At 37.3% G+C, this 24309-nt stretch overlaps 1 protein-coding gene across 6 annotated transcripts in view; it reads left to right on the forward strand.

Annotated features, from left to right (window-relative positions):
* The window catches only part of EXOC6B (exocyst complex component 6B), a 723334-nt gene that overhangs the window by 101840 nt on the left and 597185 nt on the right, over nt 1–24309 (forward strand). For all 6 annotated transcript variants that reach the window (XM_045162201.1, XM_045162198.1, XM_045162202.1 and 3 more), the window contains 4 exons: nt 3406–3453; nt 5118–5208; nt 5319–5364; nt 22817–23021. In XM_045162201.1, coding sequence (XP_045018136.1) covers nt 3406–3453; nt 5118–5208; nt 5319–5364; nt 22817–23021 — 390 coding nt within the window. The remainder of the gene's footprint in view (nt 1–3405; nt 3454–5117; nt 5209–5318; nt 5365–22816; nt 23022–24309) is intronic.

Genomic DNA, 24309 nt, shown 5'->3' on the forward strand with positions numbered 1-24309 from the left:
AGACCAATGACCTCTTCTTCTGCCTGTTATTCTGCTATTGATTCCTTCTACTGCATTTTTCATCTCTGTTTGTTCTTTAGTTATACTTGGGCTTTGGTAGACATTTCTTATGCCTTCATTCTTTTTCCAAGATCCTGGATCATTTTCACTGTCATTATTCTGAATTCTTTTTCTGGAATGTGCCTATTTCCCCCCTTTTTAGTTGTCTTCCTGAGATTTTATCTTGTCCCTTCATCTGGGACACAATTGTCTGCATTTTCATTTTGATTAACTTTCTATTATGTGGTTTCTCTTCTGGCGGCTGCAGGATTGCAGTTTTCCTTGCTTCTTCTGTCTGCTCTCTGGTGGATAAGGCTAAGAGGCTTGTGCAAGCTTCCTGATGGGAAGGACTGGTGGTGGGAAAAACTGGATCTTGCTCTGGTGGGCAGGGTTGTGCTTAGTAAAACTAATCTGGGGACTTCCCTGCTGGTCCAGTGGTTAACACTTCGGCTTCCAATGCACAGGGTGCAGGTTTGATCCCTGGTCATGGAGCTAAGATCCCATATGCCCTATGGCCAAGAAACCAGATCATAAAAAGCAGAACAATATTGTAACAAATTTAATGAAGACTTAAATTAAGAAAGAAAAAGTAATCCAGTTGTCTGCTTATAGGTAGGGTATTGCACTCCCTCTTTGTTAGTTGTTTGGCCAGAGGCAACCCAGCCCTGGGGTCTACAGGTTCTATGGTAGGGTTAATGGTGACCTCAAAGAAGGCTCACCAAGGGGCGCCTCCCAGGACTGCTGTTGCCAGTGCCTGTGGCCAGCCACTGTTGACCCACACCTCCATAGGAGACCCTCCAACACTAGGTAGGTCCAGTTCAGTCTCCTGTGGGGGGTCACTGCTCCTTTCCCCTGGGTCCTGGTGTGCTCAAGATCTTGTTTATGCCCCCCAAGTGGGTGTCTCTGTTTCCCACAGTCCTGTGGAAGTCCTGTAATCAAATCCCACTGGCCTTCACAGTCAGATTCTAGGGGGATTTCTAGTCCCTTTGCTGGATCCCCTATCTGGGAAGCTTGATGTGGGGCTTGGAACCTTCACAACAGTGGGAGAAGGTCTTTGGTATTATTGTGCTCCAGTTTGTGGGTCGCCTGCCCGGTGGGTATGGGATTTGATTTTATAATGATTGCATTCCTTCTACTGTCTTGTTGCAGCTTCTCCTTTGTCTTTGGATGTAAGATATCTTTCTTTGGTCGATTCCAGCATCCTCCTGTCAATGATTGTTCAACAGCTAGTTGTGATTTTGATGCTCTCGCAGGAGGAGATGAATACATGTTCTTACACTCAGCCATCTTGAACCCCTAGATAAGCTGTGTAGATGTCCTCTCATTGTTATGTTCAAATAGTATTGAAATAGTAATTATCTTTCTATCAGAAGCTTTGATTAGGCTCCTGTGGCTGTTTTAGAATTCTGGTTTGCGTGAAATTGGTTTAGTGGGCCATGATCAGTATTTTTAATAAAAATTGAAATAGAATGGAAAAGGGAACAATAAAGTGTATTATATGCAGTAAGACAAAATTGTTTCTTGAAAATTTTGTTTCTCTGTGTGTGTGTGTATTTCCTATATTTGCGTATCAGGTTGCAATGTAAAATATATTTCTTACAATGAGTTTGAGGTTAAAAAAAAGTTTCAGAAATATCTTTATAAAGTAAACAAGGTATTCTAGTAGAGAGTGTGATGCTGAAATTAGTAGTATTTATGGAAGGTTGAATTTTATGAGATCTCCTGTTTACATGAAAAAAAAATCTAATCATTCTTAAATAACAATCACTCAGGGGCTGCCCACACCACTTTTATTCACATTGTTTAAAAGCTTTTTCTTATATTGAACTGATATTAATCCCATTTTTGAATAACGTCCATATATTGGTTTGAATAATAAGCTCTTCAGTCTCACTTATTCTAGACCAAGAATCAGCAAAGTATATCTTTTAGGCCAAATCCAGCTTGTCTCCTAATTTTGCAAATGAACGTAGAAACATATTGGAACATAGAAACACCCATTCATTTATATATGTATATGGTTGTGTTTTTGCTTCAGTGACAGTGCATGTAGTAATCTGCTCAGAAAATGATAGTCCAGGTATAGCGTATAGTTTTGGGCAAAATTTTCAAAGGTGTGTTCCTAAAAAACTGGTTTCCTGAGATGATCCTCAGTGAAAGGATTTTACATAAAATAAGTTGGAAAACACTGTGTGATATCTCCTTAGGCATTTATAGTGCTATAGAATATTAAATGCTTCACAAGTTCCCAGTAAATGAACCTTTTTAGTATTATTTCCTATACATATTATGTGTGTGTGTGTCTATGTTTGTGTGTATACAGAGTGCAGAGTATCTTTTAGTATAAAATTTGTTGTCATTCTGAGGGACATAATAGAAAATGCTGGGTTAAGGAAATATCTTAAACATAAGGAGAGATTTAGATTCCACCAATTTAGAATTGGTGGAAGTATAGGAAGCCTCTATTAAAGAAAGCTTTAGAAGTTAATATTGCTCATGTTTTGATAATGTTTAAGAAGGTGGGGAAGTTACTATTCTATAAACTTAATTTTTATATCTACTGATTCTTCAAGAGTGGCTACCAAAATGAGTGGTGCCAATTCATGAATTCTATGTAAATTTAAAGCTTGTTTACCTGATTTTTTACTATCTGATGGATAAATTAGAAAAGAGGGAATATGGAAATGTTAGGAACTATCAAGAATTAGTGATCCAAGAAATTAAGATAAAATGTTTTCTAAAATTAGATTATAAGTAGAAATATTTGACCTGAGTTCAGTTCAGTTTGGTTTAGTCGCTTAGTCCTGTCTGACTCTTTGCGACCCCATGGACTGCAGCATGCCAGGCCTCCCTGTCCATCACCACCTTCCGGAGTTTACTCAGACTCCCTTAGTTAAACAATTCAATTTATGCTCAAGTAAGGTTCTTTGTCCCACTCCAGTGTTCTTGTCTGGAGAATACCAGGAACGGGGGAGCCTGGTGGGCTGCCATCTATGGGGTCACACAAAGTTGGACGTGGCTGAAATGACTTAGCAGCAGCAAGGTTCTTTGTGGGTTATTTTTTCTATTATAGTTTTTCTTTCCATTTCAAATGAAAGTGTGATCTTTAGTTGTGTTATATAGTTTGTACTATTTCAAACTGAACATATTTTTTAGTAATTTTTTTTTATTGTTCAAAAAGTCATATAGATGTTCAGTAGAAAAGTTAATACAGTTTAATCCCAGGAGAATACAACTAAACCAAAAAGTGGTGAAATATGGAAACAATCTGAATACTTACACTAAATATTTTCATTTAAAATCTTCATCTTAATCAAACTATTGTCTAGGTATTTATTCTAAGTTTAAATTGTCTTCTCTCCACAGAATCAAGTGACGGATACTAATAGAAAACTACAACATGAGGGAAAGGAAGTAAGACCAGTTTACCTTTTGAAAAAGTCTTTTCTGTTTCCTGTCATTCTCTTTGATGACTGTGTTCCTGATTTAGTGGCTTGTGAGACCATAAGCTGCACTTTGAAAGGACTTGGACATTATCATTGCTTCTCATGTTTGTCTGCAGTAAATGAATATAATTACTAGAAAGCTTAGTGAGAGTATGTAGCTTTCCTTAGTTGTATTTTTAAATCACTTGAGAAGTCATAATATGGCCAATGCTGTTTCCGCTGCCTAGAATCTTCTTTCTCCAGTGTTTATGCACTTCAGATATTTGCTCATATGTTACTTCCTAATGAGGACTTTACTAACCAACTTATTTAGAATTGCAATCTCACTTTCACCTTTTGTTTTCTTTTTACCTTTCCTGCTTAATTTTTCTCCATTGCACCTATCATGCTCTGATATTATATAGTTTTCCTTATATGTTTGTTTTTTTGGTCTCCTTCCAGTAGAAATTAAGCTCCATGAGGTCAGGATTTTTTTTTTTTTTTTAAATACACTGCCATATCTCCTCTACCTGCCTAAACAGTGACTGGCACAACATGAATGTGCCATAAGTATTTGTTAAAAAAGTGAATCATTGATTCTATTAGTTGATATATTCACCATTTAAATCATAGTTTATAAGATCGCTTGATGTCCATTTTCTCACATAATCCTCATGGCTGACCTATGACAAAATTAGGACTAGTATTTTATTGACTAGGAGAATAAAACAGATGATTTGCAAAAGTTTACATAGTAATTGATATGGCTGCGACTAAAATCCAAGTTTTCTGACTTATAGTCAGTTACTGTTCCCTGTATCATGTACCTTCCTTATTGCCTAATACTTATTTAATGTTTAATAATCTTTAAGATTAGCCTTTGATTGTCTTATCAGTAACTTAATCACAACCACTTCTCTCTTTTTTTTTGGGGTGGGGGGGCATAGTATTTAAGTAGCTAACATTTTTAGGTATGGATATGGGATGAATTCTATAAGACGCCATGTAGCTTATTGCTTTTTAAAAGTTTGTCTCACATATTTTAAGTTTTTGCAAAGAGCACAGTTTCTTCTAGTTTTATTGTCTATCACTTCAGATGGAAGACTTTAAAACTCTATGAGAAGATACTGGATAAGTACTTCACTAAAGTACTTCACTAAACTAGAATTCTTGGAAAAGCCACAACTTCTAAGTGTGTGGTTTATTCTCTATTGAAATAGAGATTTAGTTAAAGATTATTTTCAAGATTCATTTGAAGCTGTATAAGAAGGACTGTTTTTCTAGGCGTCTAGCACTGATGAAAGAAATATAGGATCTTCTTAGATTGATGAAATCATGAATCATGAAAAGTCTGAATAGGGTTTGGAGCAAATCTGCAAGTTTTTCTTTTTTCCTGGATAGCCCCTGAATTTTAAGATTTCATTTCACCTAGCCTTTCCTAGTGTAGTATGTATGCATCTTGGGGAGAAAGGGGGAAACCATGCAGGGATGTTTTACTGGTTGAGAAAGGCAGTTCCTTAGTCCACTTGGCAGGTCGTACTATGAAACTGTCTGGGATGTTCTGATGAATTGAACATAGGGTGGAAAAATGTGACTGAAAGCTTTTTATTTACAGCTGTTGGTATAATTCAGTTTTTTTTCCCTCTTGCCAAGCTGGTGATAGCAATGGAAGAGCTGAAGCAGTGTCGACTACAACAGAGAAATATTTCTGCCACTGTTGATAAATTAATGCTGTGTCTTCCAGGTGAGAAACTGGATATAGAGTAGAATTCTTGATGCAGTTTCTTTAGCTTTAATTAATCTTTCACTTTCTCTAAATTATTCTAATGTGCTCTTTTTCCCTTCTCTTTGAAGTTCTGGAGATGTATAGTAAACTGCGGGAGCAGATGAAAACTAAAAGGTAAGTTTTTTTAATTGAACTTTGTGTTATCTAAAATTTGTTATTTAGAATTTTTTAAAAAGTCCATATTTAGCATAACCTTTCAAAAATAATTGTTGATAAGACATCTTCTCTAGCCTTTTGTATATCTATTGATTCATCCTGAGAGTTACTGTTATTATACATATGCTAGTGGTATGCTGATGTATTTTGTCATGTATTATGTTTAAGAAAAAATACTACACATAGTTTGATTTTTAGAAGACCCAGTTTTTTAGGGGAAAAGCATGTAACTGTTTTAGTGATAGTTAATTTCAGAAATATGCTTTGGTTTAGAAAAAATAGTTAACTGGTTCTGGAGGTTCTCCATTGAAACAGAACCAATAATGTGTATATCTGTGTGTGTGTGGGGGAGGTGGGGGGAGAGAGAGAGAGAGATTGATTTTTTTTTTTTTTTTTAGCAAATTGGTTCACATGATTATGGAGGCTGGCAACTCCAAAATCTGCCTAGTAGATTAGTAGGCTAGTTAGTGTCAGGGAAGAGTGAATACTATTGCCTGAGTCTGAAGACAGTCTGCTGGCCAAATTCCATCTTCCTCTGGGGAGTTTAGTCTTTTTTCTATCAAGGTGTTTAACTGATTTAATGAAGCCCACTCGCATTATGCAGACTGTTCTTCTTTACTCAAAGTCTACTGATTTAAGCACTGATAAACTGAGTGACTTCACTTGCACTTTTCACTTTCATGCATTGGGGAAGGAAATGGCAACCCACTCCAGTGTTCATGCCTGGAAAATCCCAGGGACAGGGGAGCCTGGTGGGCTGCCGTCTATGGGGTCGCACAGTCGGATACAACTGAAGCAACTTAGCAGCAGTAGCAGCAATCTTGTGTCAAAAATACCTTCACAGAAATATCCAGAATAATATTTGATCAGATCTTTGGGTACTATGGCCTAACCAAGTTGACATGTAAAATTAACTATCACAAGGGGCAAAGTCAAGGTTAAGCTCAGAGGATTGCTTTCCTATGTATTATTTTAATCTGGTTTTATTTCAGAGGAAACTTTATAGTGACTCTTTGGCTCTTCTTCCCAAACTAGAGTAAGCATCCCCACTGTCTCTACCCTGGGGTACCCTGCAGTATGATGGGGGTATGTGAAGCTTTAAGATAAACAGGACACATTTTCCTGGAATGTTAATTTTACCTAGTTTCGAGGGAAAAAGTACAGAATTAAAATATGTTAATACTGAAATAAGATTAAAAATATTATGAATAAAATTATAAATCCTCAAGACTTTAAAAGTTAAAACATGAGGCATTAGTATTTTTTTAATTTCTTAGGGCTACTTCCCAGACTGTCTTTTCCCCAGGAGAACATATTCATATAAGCGAACACAGATTGAACAGTATGAGAAATTCTGTTCAGAATGATAGAAAGTAGTATTATTTCCCTGATAACCTTTTTATGAAGTTCTAGAATTATAGAGAATTACAGAGATTTAAAAAAAAAAAACCAAACTTCTGTGTCAACTTCTCTGAATTAACAAATAGTAACAATTCTGGTTTTAATTCATATATATATATAAATATTTATGGCATATATAAACATATGTGATCAGAGAGAGGTAAAGATGTACATTTTAAGAAATTCAGGTAGAGCTCATCCCCTTCCTCAATCCTTTTCCTTTCCTTTCTCCTTTGAGGAAACCAGTATCATAAATCTGGTATTTCCTTCTAGTCCATGTTTTTAATGTCCAAAAATCATATTGTATTTTAAAAAACATTTACATGAATAGTTCTGGTATTTGTTTTTTTGAGATTCATTCATTCATTCAATAAAAATGAATTGAGTACCTACTGTATTGCTAGGCATTGCTTTTAGTGCTGGGGATATAGCTCTGAAAAAAATAGTATCTGCAATCATGGGCTAACATACTAGTGGAGAGCTTATTAAAACTTATGTATTGAGATCTAGTTCACTTATTTTAATTGCTTTATAGTAGTCCATTATATGAACAATCTGCATTTTTCCTCTTAATTCAAGTGATTGTCATAAGTGCTGTTGACCAATATTTCCAGTTCAACCTTTTTCTGTTGCATAGAGTAGGATTATATTTTGGGGGCTCCCTTGAGCTGTATCACCACCACATACTGAGTTGCCCTCCTGTATGGTATCCTCCTTAATCTGTTTGGGCTCTAATACCCAATGTTATGCTTCTGTGCCGCCTGAATGCCCTTCTCATCCCTGTTTGGCCCTGACACAGCTGCCTTCCTATACAGACAGTCTTATTGCACTAGGTCCCTTGTATCCCCTGCTGGTCTATCTTACCCCTTATCCACCAGTATATGAATGCTCTCGTTTATTTGAATCTTCTTTAGCTGTTTTCTGCTTTTTAGTGAACAAGTCTTATATATCTTTTGTCATATTTCCCCCTAATTATTTGGTATTTTTTGATGCTTATTTTCAATGGTATTACTTTTTAAATTTTAATTTTCAGTAATTTATTACTAGTATACTATTAAATTTGTGTATTTATCTTTTATTCTGCAATCTTATTAAATCATTTACTAATTCTAGGAGCTTTTTTGTATATTACATTGAATTTTCTATGTAGCTGATTATCTTATCTGCAAATAAAGACAGGTATATTTTTTTCTTTGCAATTGGGATGCTTTCTTTTTTGGTTTGTTTTTCTTGTCTGGTTGAACTTGTAGAGCCTCTGAAAGTGAAGTGAAAGTGAAAGTTGCTCAGTCATGTCCGACTCTTTACAGCCCCATGGACTACACAGTCCATGGAATTCTCTAGGCCAGGATACTGGAGTGGGTTGCTGTTGCTGTCTCCAGGGGATCTTCCCAGCCCAGAGATAGAACCCAGGTCTCCTGCATTGCAGGCAGATTCTTTACTGTCTGAGCCATAAGGGAAGCTGGTTAGAGCCTCTGGTACAGTGTTACATAGAAATAATGAGGCTAGATATCTTCGTCCTGTTCTTGATCTTAGGGGGAAAGCATTTAGCCATTAAATCATATGTTAGGTGTAATTTTTTGGTACATTCAATTTATAAGGTTGAAGAAGTTTGCTTCTATTTCTAGTTCTTGAAACTTTCTGTTAGGGATGAATATTGGTTTTGTCAAATGCTTTTTCTATATAAGTGAGATGATCATCATGTGTGCTAAGTTGCTTCAATTGTGTCTGACTCTTTGCAACCCTATGGACTATAGCCGACCAGGCTTTTTTGTCCATGAGGATTCTCCAGGCAAGAATACTGGAGTGGGTTGCCATGCCCTCCTCTAAGGGGATCTTCCCAGCCCAAGGATAGAACCTGCATTGGCTCCTGCACTGGCAGGCGGGTTTTTTACCACTAGTGCCAGGTGATCATATGTTTTTTAAAAAATGCTTTTAGTTTCTTAATATGATGATTTATATTGAATGTTAAATGTTAAACTTGCGTTAATGGAATAAATCCCACTTGGCCATGATATACTGTCCTTTTTAATATGATGTGGTATTTGATTTGCTAAAATTTTGTTAAGGATTTTTGTATCTATGTTCATGAGAAATGTTTATTTGTGGTTTCCTTTTTGTGTTATATTTTTTTGGAATCAGATTCATGCTAGCCTTATGAATAACTTGGAAAGTTTTCCATCTTTGATTTTCTGGAAGAATTTGTATAGTGTTAATAATTATTTTCCTTGAACATTAATACTTGGTAGAATCTACCATTGAAACCGCTTGACCCAGGAAATTTGCATCTTTTTGGTAAGAAAGTTGTTAACTACAGATTTGATTTAAAAAATAAATACATGGCTGTTTGCATTTTGTGTTTCTTGAGAAAATTTTATTTGTATCTTTCAAGTAATTTGTCTGTGTTATCAAAATTGTTGAATTCATTAACAAAAATTGTTAATTGTATTACTCTATGCTTTATTGACTATGCCAAAGCCTTTGACTGTGTGGATCACAATAAACTGTGGAAAATTCTGAAAGAGATGGGAATACTAGACCACCTGACCTGCCTCTTGAGAAATTTGTATGCAGGTCAGGAAGCAACAGTTAGAACTGGACATGGAACAACAGACTGGTTCCAAATAGGAAAAGGAGTTCGTCAAGGCTGTGTATTGTCACCCTGTTTATTTAACTTATATGCAGAGTACATCATGAGAAACGCTGGACTGGAAGAAACACAAGCTGGAATCAAGATTGCCGGGAGAAATATCAATAACCTCAGATATGCAGATGACACCACCCTTATGGCAGAAAGTGAAGAGGAACTCAAAAGCCTCTTGATGAAAGTGAAAGTGGAGAGTGAAAAAGTTGGCTTAAAGCTCAACATTCAGAAAAAGAAGATCATGGCATCCGGTCCCACCACTTCATGGGAAATAGATGGGGAAACAGTGGAAACAGTGTCAGACTTTATTTTTCTGGGCTCCAAAATCACTACAGATGATGACTGCAGCCATGAAATTAAAAGACGCTTACTCCTTGAAAGGAAAGTTACGACCAACCTAGATAGCATATTGAAAAGCAGAGACATTACTTTGCCAACAAAGGTTCGTCTAGTCAAGGCTATGGTTTTTCCTGTGGTCATGTATGGATGTGAGAGTTGGACTGTGAAGAAGGCTGAGTGCCGAAGAATTGATGCTTTTGAACTGTGGTGTTGGAGAAGACTCTTGAGAGTCCCTTGGACTGCATGGAGATCCAACCAGTCCATTCTGAAGGAGATCAGCCCTGGGATTTCTTTGGAAGGAATGATGCTAAAGCTGAAACTCCAGTACTTTGGCCACCTCATGTGAAGAGTTGACTCATTGGAAAAGACTCTGATGCTGGGAGGGATTGGAGGCAAGAGGAGAAGGGGACGACAGAGGATGAGATGGCTGGATGGCATCACTGACTCGATGGACGTGAGTCTTAGTGAACTCTAGGAGTTGGTGATGGACAGGGAGGCCTGGCGTTCTGTGATTCATGGGATCGCAAAGAGTCGGACACGACTGAACGACTGATCTGATCTGATTATTTTAACATGTAGAATCTATAGTGATACTTTCTCTTTGATCACTTACGTTGATGATTTGTCTTTTCTGTCTTTGTTTCAGTCTATCTCTCATTATTTTGTCTAGTTTGTCAATTTTATTGATTTTTTGAAAATAGCATCTTTAGGTTTTATTTTTTTTTCCCTTATTGTTCTATTTTACTGATTTTTAATATGAGGAGAAGAGGACAACAGAAGATGAGATGGTTGGATGGCATCACCGACTCAATGGACATGAGTTTGGGTAAACTCCAGGAGTTGGTGATGGATAGGGAGGTCTGGTGTGCTGCAGTCCATGGGGTCACAAAGAGTTGGACATGGCTGAGCGACTAAACTGAACTGAACTGACTATTTCCTTTCTCCTATTTAATTGGGGTCTAATTTGCTCTTTTTTTTGGTTGAAGTATAATTGATTTGCAATGTATTAGTTTTAAGTGCACAGCAAAATGATTCAGTCACACACACACACACACACACACACACATGCCTGACTTGCTGCAGTCCATGGGGTTGCAGAGAGTAGGACATGACTGGGCGACTAAACAGCAACTCTCTCTATATCTATCTGTCTACCTCACATCTTCTTTATCCATTCATCTGTTGATGGACACTTGGGTTGCTTCTTTATCTTGGCTATTGTAAATAATTTGCTCTTTTTTCTAGCTTTTTTAGGTGGAAGCCCAGGGCATTGATTTTGGTTCTATTTTCTAATGTAGCTATTTAAAGCTGTACATTTCTCTTTAACAGTGCTTTAACTAAATCTTACATGTTTTATAATGTTGCAGTTTTTTTTACATTTATTTAAAATATTTTCTAATTTCTGTTGTGATTTTTAAAATTTATTTCACAGACTATTTAGAAGCTCATTGGTTAATTTCTAAATATTAGGAGATTTTCCTGATGTATCAAAATTGATGTATATTTTAGTTCATTGTGTTCATAAATGTAAAATGTATGATTTCAGTCTTTTATATTTTTTGAGACTTGTTTTATGTCCCAGTTTTATGGTCTGTTTTGGTGAAAACTACATATATACTTTAAAACAATATATATTGTTATTGAGAAGAGCATCTTTAACTTTCATTTAGACATACTGGTTGATAGCATTATGCAGCTTTTCTACATCCTAATGATTTTGTATTTGTTATTTGCTGACAGGGGAGTGTTGAAATTGCCTATTGTGATTGGACTTACATATGTGTTCTTTTTATTCTTTCAATTTTTTCAGTGTATATTTTGAAGCTCTCTTATTGGTTGCATACACATTAAGCATTGTTTTATCTTCTTTATGAAAGGACCCATTTATTATTATGGAAAGTTCTTCTTCATCCCTGGTAATATTTTTTCTGAAATATATGTTTTTTGGTATTAATATAGCCAACCACTGCTGCTATCTTTTTGCTTAATTTTTACATTGCCTATTTTTAATATACATTTTTCTAAAATATTTTTAACAGCCTCATTGAGATATAGTTCATATACTTTTCACTTCATTTATTTACAACATACAGTTCAGTGGCTTTTAGTGTACTCAGAGTTGTATGACCATCTTCACAGTCAATTGTAGAATGTTTTTATTCTTCACAAAAGAAACTCTGAGCCCCTTGGCCATCAGTATTCAATTTTTTCCTGTCCCCTGCCTCCCTTGCCAGCTACTGGGAATCACTGATCTGTTTTCTGTTTCTTCATATTTACTTATTCTGGACATTTCATATAAATGGAATCATACAATATAATTGGCTTCTTTCGTTTAACATAATGTTTCTCAGGTTAATCCATGTTGTACCATATATCAGTACTTTATTTCTTTTTGTTGCTGAATATTTCATTGCATGGATGTACCACACTTTTATTTATCCATTCATTAGTGGATGAGCATTTGGGTTGTTTAAGTTTTAGGGTTTTACAAATAATGCTTCTATGCATTTTTGTTTACAATTTGTTGTGTGGAAATATGTTTTCATTTCATTTCTTTTGGCTTTCTTGAAATGAAATTTTGCTGGATCATGGTAATTCTATTTAACTATTCAAGGAACTGTCAGATTGTTCTCCAAAACAGCTGTGCCGTTTTACCTTACCCCCAGCAGCATATGAGGATTTGATTTTCTATACATCCTAGCCCGGACTTAGAATTGTCTTTTGATTATGGCCATCTTGGTGAAATGATATCATATTGTTCACCTTCATTTTTGAAATCTATTTTTGATGGATATATAATTCTAAGTTTATAGATTCATTTGTTCTTGAGATGTCTTTTTATTTTTTTTGTCTTCTGGCTTGTATAATTTCTGAGAAAGAAGTATATGAACAGCTTTTTTTGGTCACTCTCCTTATTGTGTATTTTCTCCAGCTATTTAAAAACTTTTGCCTGTAAAATTTGTTCTCAGCAATTTGATTTTGATGTGCTTTTGTATAAATACGTATGTATGCATTCATGTATGTGTGTATTTTTCCTGCTTGTGGTTTGTTTAGTTTCTTGGTTTTGTGAGTTTATAATTTTCATAAAATCTGAAAGATGTTCAGATACTATTTTTCCAAATATTTTTTTTTTGGTCCCTTTTCCATCCTCATTCTGAGATTTCAGTTAGATGTTGGACAACTTCACAAAATCCCGTAGGTGATTGAGGATCTTCTTTTTTTCCAATCTTTTTTCTCTGTACTTTATATGGGATAGTTTTTATTGCTGTGTTCTTTTTCATTGTCAAATCTTTTAATTTCATCCAGTGAAATTTTCATTTCAGATGATATATTTTTCATCTTTAGGAGTTCCATTTGGTTTTATATTTTTAATTTCATTTGTTATTTTTTATCTTTTAAAAATACATGTTATAGTGCTCTAATTTCTCTGTTTATGTACTTCTTTGCTGGTTCTGTCATTTTTGGTATTTTCAATTTCTCTGAAGATTGTTTTTCCTAATTATAGGTCAATTTTTTGTTCTTTTTGTTTCTTGTAAGTTTTGATTAGATAATGGCCATTATATTATGTTGCGGAGTGTTTGAAGTTTGGGGGACTTTTCTTTCTTACAGGATATTGGTCTTTGTTTTGGCAAATAGTTTAGTTGTTTGCAGATCCATTTGAATCCCAGTCTCATCAGACCCCATTTTTAAGCTTGGCTAACTTTTCCTTTTGGGGCTTCCTTGGCGGCTCAGCTGGTAAAGAATCTGCCTGCAATGCGGGAGAACTGAGTTTGATCCCTGGGTTGGGAAGATCCTCTGGAGAAGGGAAAGGCTATTCACTCCAGTATTCAGGCCTGGAGAATTCCATGGACTGTATAGTCCATGGGATCGCAAAGAGTTGGACATGACTGAGAGACTAAGCACAACTTTTCCTTTATTCCAGGGGTCGCTTGGAGTAGTATTCATCTCCTTTGAAAAACTCTGAAATCCCCAAGAGCTCTGCACTTTGGCTGTTCAGAATTCAAATGTTTTCTCTGTCTTATCTGAGCTCCTTGAAGTATTTTATCTTACATCTCCCTTCTGTCTGTCTCTCCTTCCTTGTTCTTCCTGTCTTTCGTTCCCTTCCTTTTTTTCTCTTCCCTCCCTTCTTTATTCCTGTTCGTGCAGAATTTTGCTTTTCCTATGCTTGGCCTAGTACTCAGCAAAGGCTCAAGGGAACTCTTGTATAAATTTCTGCACTTCTTTCTGCATTGCTTCCCTTTTTTGAGGAAATTTCTGCACAACCTTAAGGTGCATCATTATTCCTGAACTGCACCTCTGATGCTGACTCTGCTAAGTTGTTGGGCTCTGTTTGGGTTTTCTCTGACTGTGTCCATGATCTAGAAGTCACATTCAGGTAACTATTAAATTCACCTTGTTTGTTTTCCTTTTTTCAGAGACCACAGTTTTGTGTTATTTGATGTTCACTGTCTGAAAGCAGTTGCTTTATGAATTTTAGCTAGTTCCCAGGTGGTGTTAGTGGTGAAGAACCCGCCTGCCAGTGCAGGAGGCATAAGAGGCATGAGTTTAATTCTTGGATTGGAAAGATCCCCTGAAGAAGGGCATGGAAGCCCACTTCAGTGTTCTTGCCTACAGAATCCCATGGCAGAGAAGCCTGGTGGGCTACATTCCATAGGATCACAAAGAGTTGGACATGACTGAAGTGACTTAGCACGCACGTAGCCAGTATTTTACTTCTTAAGAGTGGGAGTTCATTCTCTCTTGTTATTCCTTCATGACTGGAAGCTTAGTTACTTTTTTTAAAGCTATAAATACTGATTATAATACTAGGTTTTGTGCTCCCTGAGGAAAGCTATCTGACCATCTTTCTATCATTAGCTCATAGAAGGAATTGAGTATTTTTTATTAATGATCTTTAATTAGGAAAGACACCAGTGTTTTCTGTGGTGAAAGCTTTTATTTCATATTCTTACCATACTCTGAGTTAAAAAAAAATTCTCATGGGTAGTTGTGAACCACTTTAAAAGATCAATTAGAAATTTAACACCTGTCATTGTGAAAGAGTGCCATGTGCTGTGCTCTGCTTAGTTGCTCAGTTGTGTCTGACTCTTTGAGACCCATGGACTGTAGCCCACCAGGCTCCTCTATCCATGGGGATTCTCCAGGCAAGAATACTGCAGTGGGTTGCCATGCCCTCCTCCAGGGGATCTTCCCAACCTAGGGATCGAATCCAGGTCTCCTGCATTGCAGGCAGATTCTTTACTGTCTGAGCCACTATGGAAGCCCCAAAATACTGGAGTGGGTAGCCTATCCCTTCTCCAAGGGATCTTCCCAACTCAGGAGTGGAACCACAGTCTCCTGAATTGCAGGCAGATTCTTTACCAACTGAGCTACCTGGGAAGCCTGAAAGAGTTCCATACCAAGGCAAAAAAGTACCAAAATTTAATTTGCCTATAATCAACATTCCTCTTTTTAGAATAGCATTCAACCATGTCTAAGTTATTCTGAGCTTAGGTTATCCAATTTTTAGGATTATTTTGACTTCATTTCCTGCCTCATTTTCTAAACAATTTTTTGCTTTTATTTTCATTTACGTTCTTTCTGCTCACATCTCTATTAGGGAATCTGCATGAACTGGGGAGAAGGGGAGAACTAGCACACATGCAAATGAAACTTAGGAATTGGCTTTTGATTCCATTTTAATAATGTTTAGAGGTTTTCAAAAGTAATGTCAAAGTTGTGTTCTAGATTTCCATGGCCCCTGGAAATAGAATTTTATTCTTTTGTTGTCTGCTATAGAGGAGTTTATACAGTCCATGGGGTCGCAAAGAGTCAGACACGACTGAGCGACATTTACTATTTACTATTTTATAGAGGAGTTTAATTGGAGGATCATGGGAATTTGAATGAATGCTATTGATCTATTATTGATGAAATATGAATATGTTAGGGAAAGGACAATGGAGAAATAAAGTAACATTCTTTATTGCCAGAAATCACTGGATTTTATACTAATTAGCCTTGAAAAATGTGGCGTTATTTGACAGACCAGATGTTTCCAGTATACAGCCATGTGTCTCATCAGTGAATGTGCCTGTGTCCGCAGGCAACATTGTTAGATTTTTCTCATTCTGTAAACAGTGTTCCAAAATATAACTAGACCCTAAAGTGTGTTTATCTTTTGGCTTAATTTCTGAGTTTATATCCATTCTAAAGTTTCTCTCTAGAGGAAATGCATTTTATTGCACATAGCTCTTCATACCTAATTGTAGTATAAACACTATTATGTTTACACTAAACCATGTAAATTGTACTGTTTTTGAGTCTGTAACATTTTGATAAAAGCAACCGTTTCAGGTTAAACTATATTTGTAGTTTTATTTCTAAATTTAGGGGAAATAAATTTCTTCCCTTCATTTATTTGGATTAAAATTTTGATTTTTGGAACAGAGGAAGGGAAAACATAAACAAAGAAAACAAGTAAATCCAACCTCTAGGCTTTAGTGTTTGTGCTATTAAGTGCATTGGAGTAAAAAGAGTTTAAGTATTTACCATGAAATTCATTCTTAAAACCTAAAGTAGAACTAGAAGTCTTTCACTTAAAGGATCAGAACTGAGTTTTTCCTCAGTTCAGTTCAGTCGCTTAGTCATGTCCAACTCTTTGTGACCTCATGGACTGCAGCACGCCAGACTTCCCAGTCCATTACCAGCTCCTGGAGCTTGCTCAAACTCATATCCATCGAGTTGGTGATGCCATTCAACCATCTCATCCTCTGTCATCCCCTTCTCCTCCTGCCTTCAGTCTTTCCCAGCATCAGGGTCTTTTCCAATGAGTCAGTTCTGTCAGTTCTTCGCATCAGGTGGCCAAAGTATTGGAGCTTCAGCTTCAGCATCAGTCATTCCAATGAATATTCAGGACTGATTTCCTTTAGGATTGACTGGTTTGATCTCCTAGCAGTCCAAGGGTTTTTCCTATACCAGGTATATTATGGGAAATGTGGAAATTAAAAACATGAAGAAGAAATTTATTACCTTTAAGGTTTCTATCCGAAGGAAAGAAAAAATCACAGTTAACATTTTTGTATGTATTTTTCTAGTCATTTTCTATGTACTTGTTTGTGTGGGGGCTTATATTTACTATATGTAGCCATACATCGGAGAAGGCAATGGCACCCACTCCAGTACTCTTGCCTGGAGAATCCCATAGATGGAGGAGCCTGGTGGGCTGCAGTCCATGGGGTTGCGAAGAGTCAGACACGACTGAGCGACTTCACTTTGACTTTTCACTTTCATGCATTGGAGAAGGAGATGGCAGCCCACTCCAGTGTTCTTGCCTGGAGAATCCCAGGGGTGGGAGAGCCTGGTGGGCTGCCGTCTCTGGGGTCGCACAGAGTTGGACACGACTGAAGCGACTTAGCAGCAGCAGCAGCAGCAGCAGCAGTATTTTGTTTTTGCTTAGTCAGCTGTATCAATCTTAGTTTCATTTGTTCTCTTATGCTAATAGAAGCTTTCCTACCTAAGAGGTAAATCTTGTCCCTATAAAATTATTATAAAATGTCCTTCTATGTTTCCAACAATATTTGTTGTATATTAATATAGCCATTCAAACACTTGTATGGTTACATTTGGGGTGTATATTATTGTAGCTTTTACTTTAACCTGTTTGTATATGTGACTCTAAAGTGGGTTTCTTATAGGCAACATATAGTTGGATCATGCTTTTTAAATCTACCTTTTGATTAGCAAGCTTATTAGTCCATTTGCATTTAACATAATTATTCATATGGTTGGGTTTTACTCTCTATTCTTCATGTCTTTTTTGTTCTTATTTATCTTTTACTCCTTTGTTGTATTAAATATTTTGTAGTATACTGTTTTAATTCTTCCATAAGTTTTTGTGAAAAATTATTTATTGTTTATTTACTTAGACTGTGGTGGGTCTTCGTTGCTGTGCACAGCCTTTGCTGAGCACAGTTGGGGCTAGTGGGGGCCACTCTTCATTGTGGTGCATGGACTTCTCGCTGTGGTATCTTCTCTTATGGGGTACAGGCTTAGTAGTTGTGGCACACGAGCTTAGTTGCTCCAGTGCCTGTGGAATCTTCCTGGACCAGGGATAGAACCTGTGTCCCCTGCACTTGGAGGCAGAGTCTTAACCGCTGGACCACCAGGGAAGCACCATAAATTTTTTAACAGTGTATTTTTTGAGTTGCTTGTTTTTTTAGAGGTTACTCTATGGATTATAATCTGCTTCTTCATTTGTCATAGACTATGTGTCATAGTCTATTTTAGGTCATTGCTGATTTACTTTTGGTGTAGTATATAGAAGTAGTTTTGCTTCAACTTAGCTCCATTTCTTCCCTCTTCTTTAGTGCTATTATTGTTATTTATGTTTCATCTATATATTTTATAAAGCCAACAATGCAATATTATAATCATTGTTTTATAAATGTCTTTTACTGTATTAAAAGGAGAAAAGAGAAAAAACGATGTTCAGTTTTTTATATTCAGCAGATATTTATTGTTTCCTGTGTTCTTCTTCTTTCTTTTTTACTGAGAATTCACATTACTACTTGCTGTCATTTCCTTTCTGACTTTCGTTAGTATTTCTTGTAAGGAAGATCTATTAACAAGGAATTATCTCAGTCTTTGTTTTTCCAGGAATATATTTCGTTTTCATTTTTAAGGGTTAGTCATCAGCTAATGATTGGTCCTGGGTGCTCTAAGAAACTTGAGCCAATAAAAGTATCTACCCTTTGTCAGTGGATTTGTTTGTGGATTAGGGACTACATTAAAAATTCAGGCAGTTTTCAACTTTGCTGAGCTTTTATATCCTTCTCCTGGGTGCGAGCCTGAAGCCTACTAGTCAGCCAGTGCTGTGTGTGGTGCTTAGGCCCTTTTAGGTGTTACCTGTGTTTGTGCACAGCCTCTGGGTCAGCTAGGGATATGCAGAGAGCTGTCAGGTTATTTGTATTGCTGAAGCCTGGCTCGGAGAATTTTGAGCATTACTTTACTAGCGTGTGAGATGAGTGCAATTGTGCAGTAGTTTGAGCATTCTTTCGCATTGCCTTTCTTTGGGATTGGAATGAAAACTGACCTTTTCCAGTCCCGTGGCCACTGCTGAGTTTTCCAAATTTGCTGACATATTGAGTGCAGCACTTTCATAGCATCATCTTTCAGGATTTGAAATAGCTCAACTGGAATTCCATCACCTCCACTAGCTTTGTTCATGGTAATGCTTCCTAAGGCCCCCTTGACTTCACATTCCAGGATGTCTGGCACTAGGTGAGTGATCACACCATCGTGATTATCAGGGTCAAAATTCTCCAAGCCAGGCTTCAGCAATATGTGAACTGTGAACTCTAGATATTCAAGCTGGTCTTATAAAAGGCAGAGGAACCAGAGATCAAATTGCCAACATCTGCTGGATCATTGAAAAAGCAATAGAGTTCCAGAAAAACATCTATTTCTGCTTTATTGACTATGCCAAAACCTTTGACTGTGTGGATCACAATAAACTGTGGAAAATTCTTCAAGAGATGGGCATACCAGACCACCTGACCTGCCTCTTGAGAAACCTGTATACAGGTCAGGAAGCAACAGTTAGAACTGGATATGGAACAACAGACCAGTTCCAAATAGGAAAAGGAGTACATCAAGGCTGTATATCGTCACCCTGCTTATTTAACTTATATGCAGAGTACATCATGAGAAATGCTGGGCTGGAAGAAGCACAAGCTGGAATCAAGATTGCTGGGGGAAATATCAATAACCTCAGATATGCAGATGACACCACCCTTATGGCAGAAAGTGAAGAAGAACTAAAGAACCTCTTGATGAAAGTGAAAGAGGAGAGTGAAAATGTTGGCTTACAGCTCAACATTCAGAAAACTAAGACCATGGCATCCAGTCCCATCACTTCATGGGAAATTGCCGGGAGCCGGCATATTGCATATTGAGTGCATATTGCATATTGCATATTGAGTGCAGCACTTTCCACAGCATCATCTTTCAGGATCTGGAATAGCTCAACTGGAATTCTATCACTGCCGGGAGCCAGCGTGAGGAACTCCGCCCATGACAAAGGTCATGAGGAAGGAGGCTCGGCATACGCAAAGGCGGGATCGAGCCTCAGGAGTACCCCTGGAAATTCTCGAGCATCTACCCCCAAACCAGAGTCTGCCTACTTTCTGCTTTGTGCTTTCACCTACACCTCTGACTTTACGGGGGGCTGTCCCCGACTACCTCTCTCTGAAAAAAGAGTTAGCTTACAGCTCCAGTTAATAATTCCTGGGTGTGACAGTGTTTCAACCTACAAACTCCTTTGGAAATCCTCTAGCCTGCCTGAATAGGTTTTTCCGGTCACATGTGATTGTTCAGAGCCTCCCAACTGTGAGAGGCAGGAGATGTTCTAAACTGTCTAAACACAGATTCTTTTGAGTAGTTAAAAGATTGATTAGAAATTGTATTGGTGAAGGGTTTTTCACTTATTGAGCCAATGTTTGCTGTTAAGTCTCCATACTCCTTACCTACTGTGTCCTTGGAGGTGTATTGATTGATATAATGGGTGTATAGAAATGTAAAATGCAGCTTTGTCCAATGCTTTTTTGGAGGCTGGTGCCTGACTTGGGAATAATCACCTTTAGAGAAAAATAAGTTTCTTAAAATGTTAACAGGCCTCCTGGCCAGAAGATGATGTAATTCACCTGAACTTTTGCATATGATAAGTTTGAAAGCCTGGCTTCGATTAGGACCAGGAACTGCTGTCCTTGCATGACTCCACCCCTTCCCCCATTATCCTCTATGCACAACTTAAGGTATAAAAACTACTTTGGAAAATAAAGTGCGGGCCTTGTTCACCGAAACTTGGTCTCCCCATGTCGCTCTCTCTTTCAAATTCTGGCTGAGTCTCCATCTGGAGCGCGGAACCCGCCATGCTTGCTAATTATGCCTGGGCTTCTAAGATCCGACCGGGGAGGCCTCAGTGTCTCCTCTCCTTCGGGAGAACGGAAGGACGTCTGCGGCCCCTGCGGCCTACGTAAGTGGTGCAAACTTCTTGTCTTGAAGTTTTATTGGTCTCCCGCGTAAACCAAGCTACTCAGCTTCTTTTCTGCACTGAATTTTCCTACTGAGCTATCCTTATTCTATTACTCTTTGTATCCTTAATTAAAGTGTAATTAAGCAGTTGTTTCCTGACCCTCGCCTATGCCGTCTCTCCTTCGAATACCCTGGATCAGCTGGGGCTGGACCCCGGCAGGAAATAGATGGGGAAACAGTGGAAACAGTGGCTGACTTTATTTTTTTGGGCTCCAAAATCACTGCAGATGGTGATTGCAGCCATGAAATTAAAAGACGCTTACTCCTTGGAAGGAAAGTTATGACCAACCTAGACAGCATATTAAAAAGCAGAGACATTACTTCATCAACAAAGGTCCGTCTAGTCAAGGCTATGGTTTTTCCTGTGGTCATGTATGGATGTGAGAGTTGGACTATAAAGAAAGCTGAGCGCCAAAGAATTGATGCTTTTGAACTGTGGTGTTGGAGAAGACTCTTGAGAGTCCCTTGGACTGCAAGGAGATCCACCCAGTCCATCCTAAAGGAGATCAGTCCTGGGTTTTCTTTGGAAGGACTGATGTTGAAGCTGAAACTCCAATACTTTGGCTACCTGATGTGAAGAGCTGACTCATTTAAAAAGACCCTGATGCTGGGAAAGACTGAGGGCAGGAGGAGAAGGGGGACAACAGAGGATGAGATGGTTGGAATGCATCACCAACTCAATGGACATGCTGCTTCTGCTAAGTTGCTTCAGTTGTGTCCACCTCTGTGCGACCCCATAGATGGCAGCCCATCAGGCTCCCCCGTCCCTGGGATTCTCCAGGCAAGAACACTGGAGTGGGTTGTCATTTCCTTCTCCAATGCATGAAAGTGAAAAGTGAACGTGAAGTTGCTCAGTCGTGTCCGACTCTTAGCGACCCCATGGACTGTAGCCTACCAGACTCCTCCATCCATGGGATTTTCCAGGCAGTAGTACTGAAGTGGTGTGCCATCACCTTCTCTGCAATGGACATGAGTTTGGGTCAACTCTGGGAGTTGGTGATGGACAGGGAGGCCTGGCGTGCTGCGGTTCATGAGGTCGCAAAGAGTCGGACACGACTGAGCGACTGAACTGAACTGATTAGGTTATTCTGTGGGTCTCTTATTTCTTACTTCCTTGTTAAGTTTTTGATTAGTCCTCTAGTCAGCACTTTGTCCCAACCAAGATGAACATCAGGCCAGTAGATATGGGAGCTCCCACCTCCTTTTTGTAACTGAGTTTGCTACTTTTCCTAACAGCACTAGTCAGTATAGGATTTTCATCCTCTGCTCCAAATCATGTCAACCCCTAATGGCAGAGAAGTTGCTCATTTTCCTGACAAGTTGTAACCAGGGATGTGATGAGGGAAGGTGAAAAGGATGATGGAGGTAGCCCCAGGCAAGAACACCATTAAGTCCCTCTCTGTTTATCAGTTTTCATGAATAAACCCTTCTCAAGCTATTGTTCTACTTTCCAGAGTCCTTTCTAATTTCCAGAGTCCTGAAATGGCTGTTTGCAAAGTTTTATCCAGTTTATATTTGCTTTTTGAGTAAAAGATTTGCTAAGTTCTTCTGTGTGCCACAGTTGAAAGTCTGTCCTTGGGTACTTTATTTTATAGGATGATTTTTATGGCACTGATAGGATCATTTTGTATTTTTCTTTATTTTTGCTCTCTTTTTTTAATCTCCTAGCTGTGGCCTTTATTCTTTATGTAATGAATTTCATTGGTGGATTTTCTATGTTTTCTCTATTCTTGGGATAAAATATTTTTTGATTATAATTTATTAAATCCTATAATACATATATTAGTTTTTAATAATTTGATATTTATTTTTCCATTGATGTTTTTATTGAAACAGTCCTGCATTTGTCTTAATGTAAGTGAAAACTAATTCAGGCTAGAAATTTTCCCTGAGGAATATATCTGTGGCCCTAAAGAAGACTGAATTGAGCTAAAGGTGATGCAATTCCTTTTATAGGCATTATCCTGCACTGAAAACTCTGGAACATCTAGAGCATACCTATCTTCCTCAAGTAAGCCATTATCGATTCTGCAAGGTGATGGTGGACAATATCCCCAAGCTTCGGGAAGAAATTAAGGATGTGTCTATGTCCGATCTGAAAGACTTTCTGGAGAGTATCCGCAAACATTCAGACAAAATTGGAGAGACGGCCATGAAGCAAGTAGGTCTGGGGTTTATGATAGGTTGGCCAGTGACTTTGCAAGTATTCTATTACATAGATTTGTTTTTGCTAAGTGTCTTAATTGTTTCTTGTCATTTTAGGGAAGTCCTTCATCTTTATGGGAACACGTGGTTTTAAAATATTTTTTATTTTCTTAACAGAGCAGTGAATTATTTACTAGTATATTGTTTTGCTCTGTAAATGCTCAGTAAATATTAATTGGCTGTTATGGTTTATACTGTTGTTTTTAAGAGGTTTTTCTATTTTTTGAATACTTTTCTAGACTTTGGGTATGATTCAAAGCCCAGGGTTTCAAAAAGTACTACTTATAGTTAATGAGCTAAATTGTGCTGCATATACTTCTGATTGATTATTTACTGTGCAAGCAAAATGTTATATATGAGTATTTCTGTAATTGTTATTCATGTATCAGGGATATCGATGAAAAAAGGCCTGTTGGAAATGGTGTGATTTATGATCATAGAAAGGAATTCGCTTATAACTCATTAAAAAGTAACAAAGTATTTAGATTTTTTCTTTCAGTATCTTCATCTCTAATTTATGAAAGTCACACAGAACATCCAGAAGTACCTTGTTGTTATGAATAAAGAACAGTAGTAATTTGCAATATTATTTGCTCTTTGAAACTTAAGTCATGCTGATTTTATTAAAATTTCTCAGGATACCTTGATGTAACCTAAAATGATAAGTAGTAGATTCATTTTTTTTATGGGAAGTCTCTTTTGGTTCTATAAACAACTATGTTCTTGAATAAGTCATTTGTAGTTTGCATCATTATGTGAGGAAGAAGGGAGTAGGTCATATTTTGGGTCAGATTTTTGGTCTCAGCTATTCTTTTAGGTATTTGATTCTGTAAAAGAGATCTGCCTGTTGGAAATCCCTTTCCTAAGAGAATACAGATATTCTTTTCTCCTTTCTCCTTTAAAATTTTTTTATTATTATACTTTGCAAAGTGCAAAGTTTAAAACTAGTTGATGATAAACTTTGATGGAAATAATCATATCATGTCTTTTTTTTTTAGTGATGTAGAAAAAATTAATCATTGGAAATATACTTTGGCTTTGCTGTGTATATTTTGAGTACAGGAATGAAAGTATCTTGTAAGGCAAGTCTTTATTGTGGTTGAAAATTTTTTACTAACCTTTCAAAATATTGAAGAGTAGAGTTGCTTTTTCTCGGCCTTTGCTTGAGAAATTACTTCGGTTTTGAAGTAAGAGACAAGATTCCATGAAGAGTATTATTATTTCATTTAATGAGATTTTTTGTC

This window comes from Bubalus bubalis, chromosome 12, assembly GCF_019923935.1.
Source record: "Bubalus bubalis isolate 160015118507 breed Murrah chromosome 12, NDDB_SH_1, whole genome shotgun sequence".
NCBI classification, from domain to species: domain Eukaryota; kingdom Metazoa; phylum Chordata; class Mammalia; order Artiodactyla; family Bovidae; genus Bubalus; species Bubalus bubalis.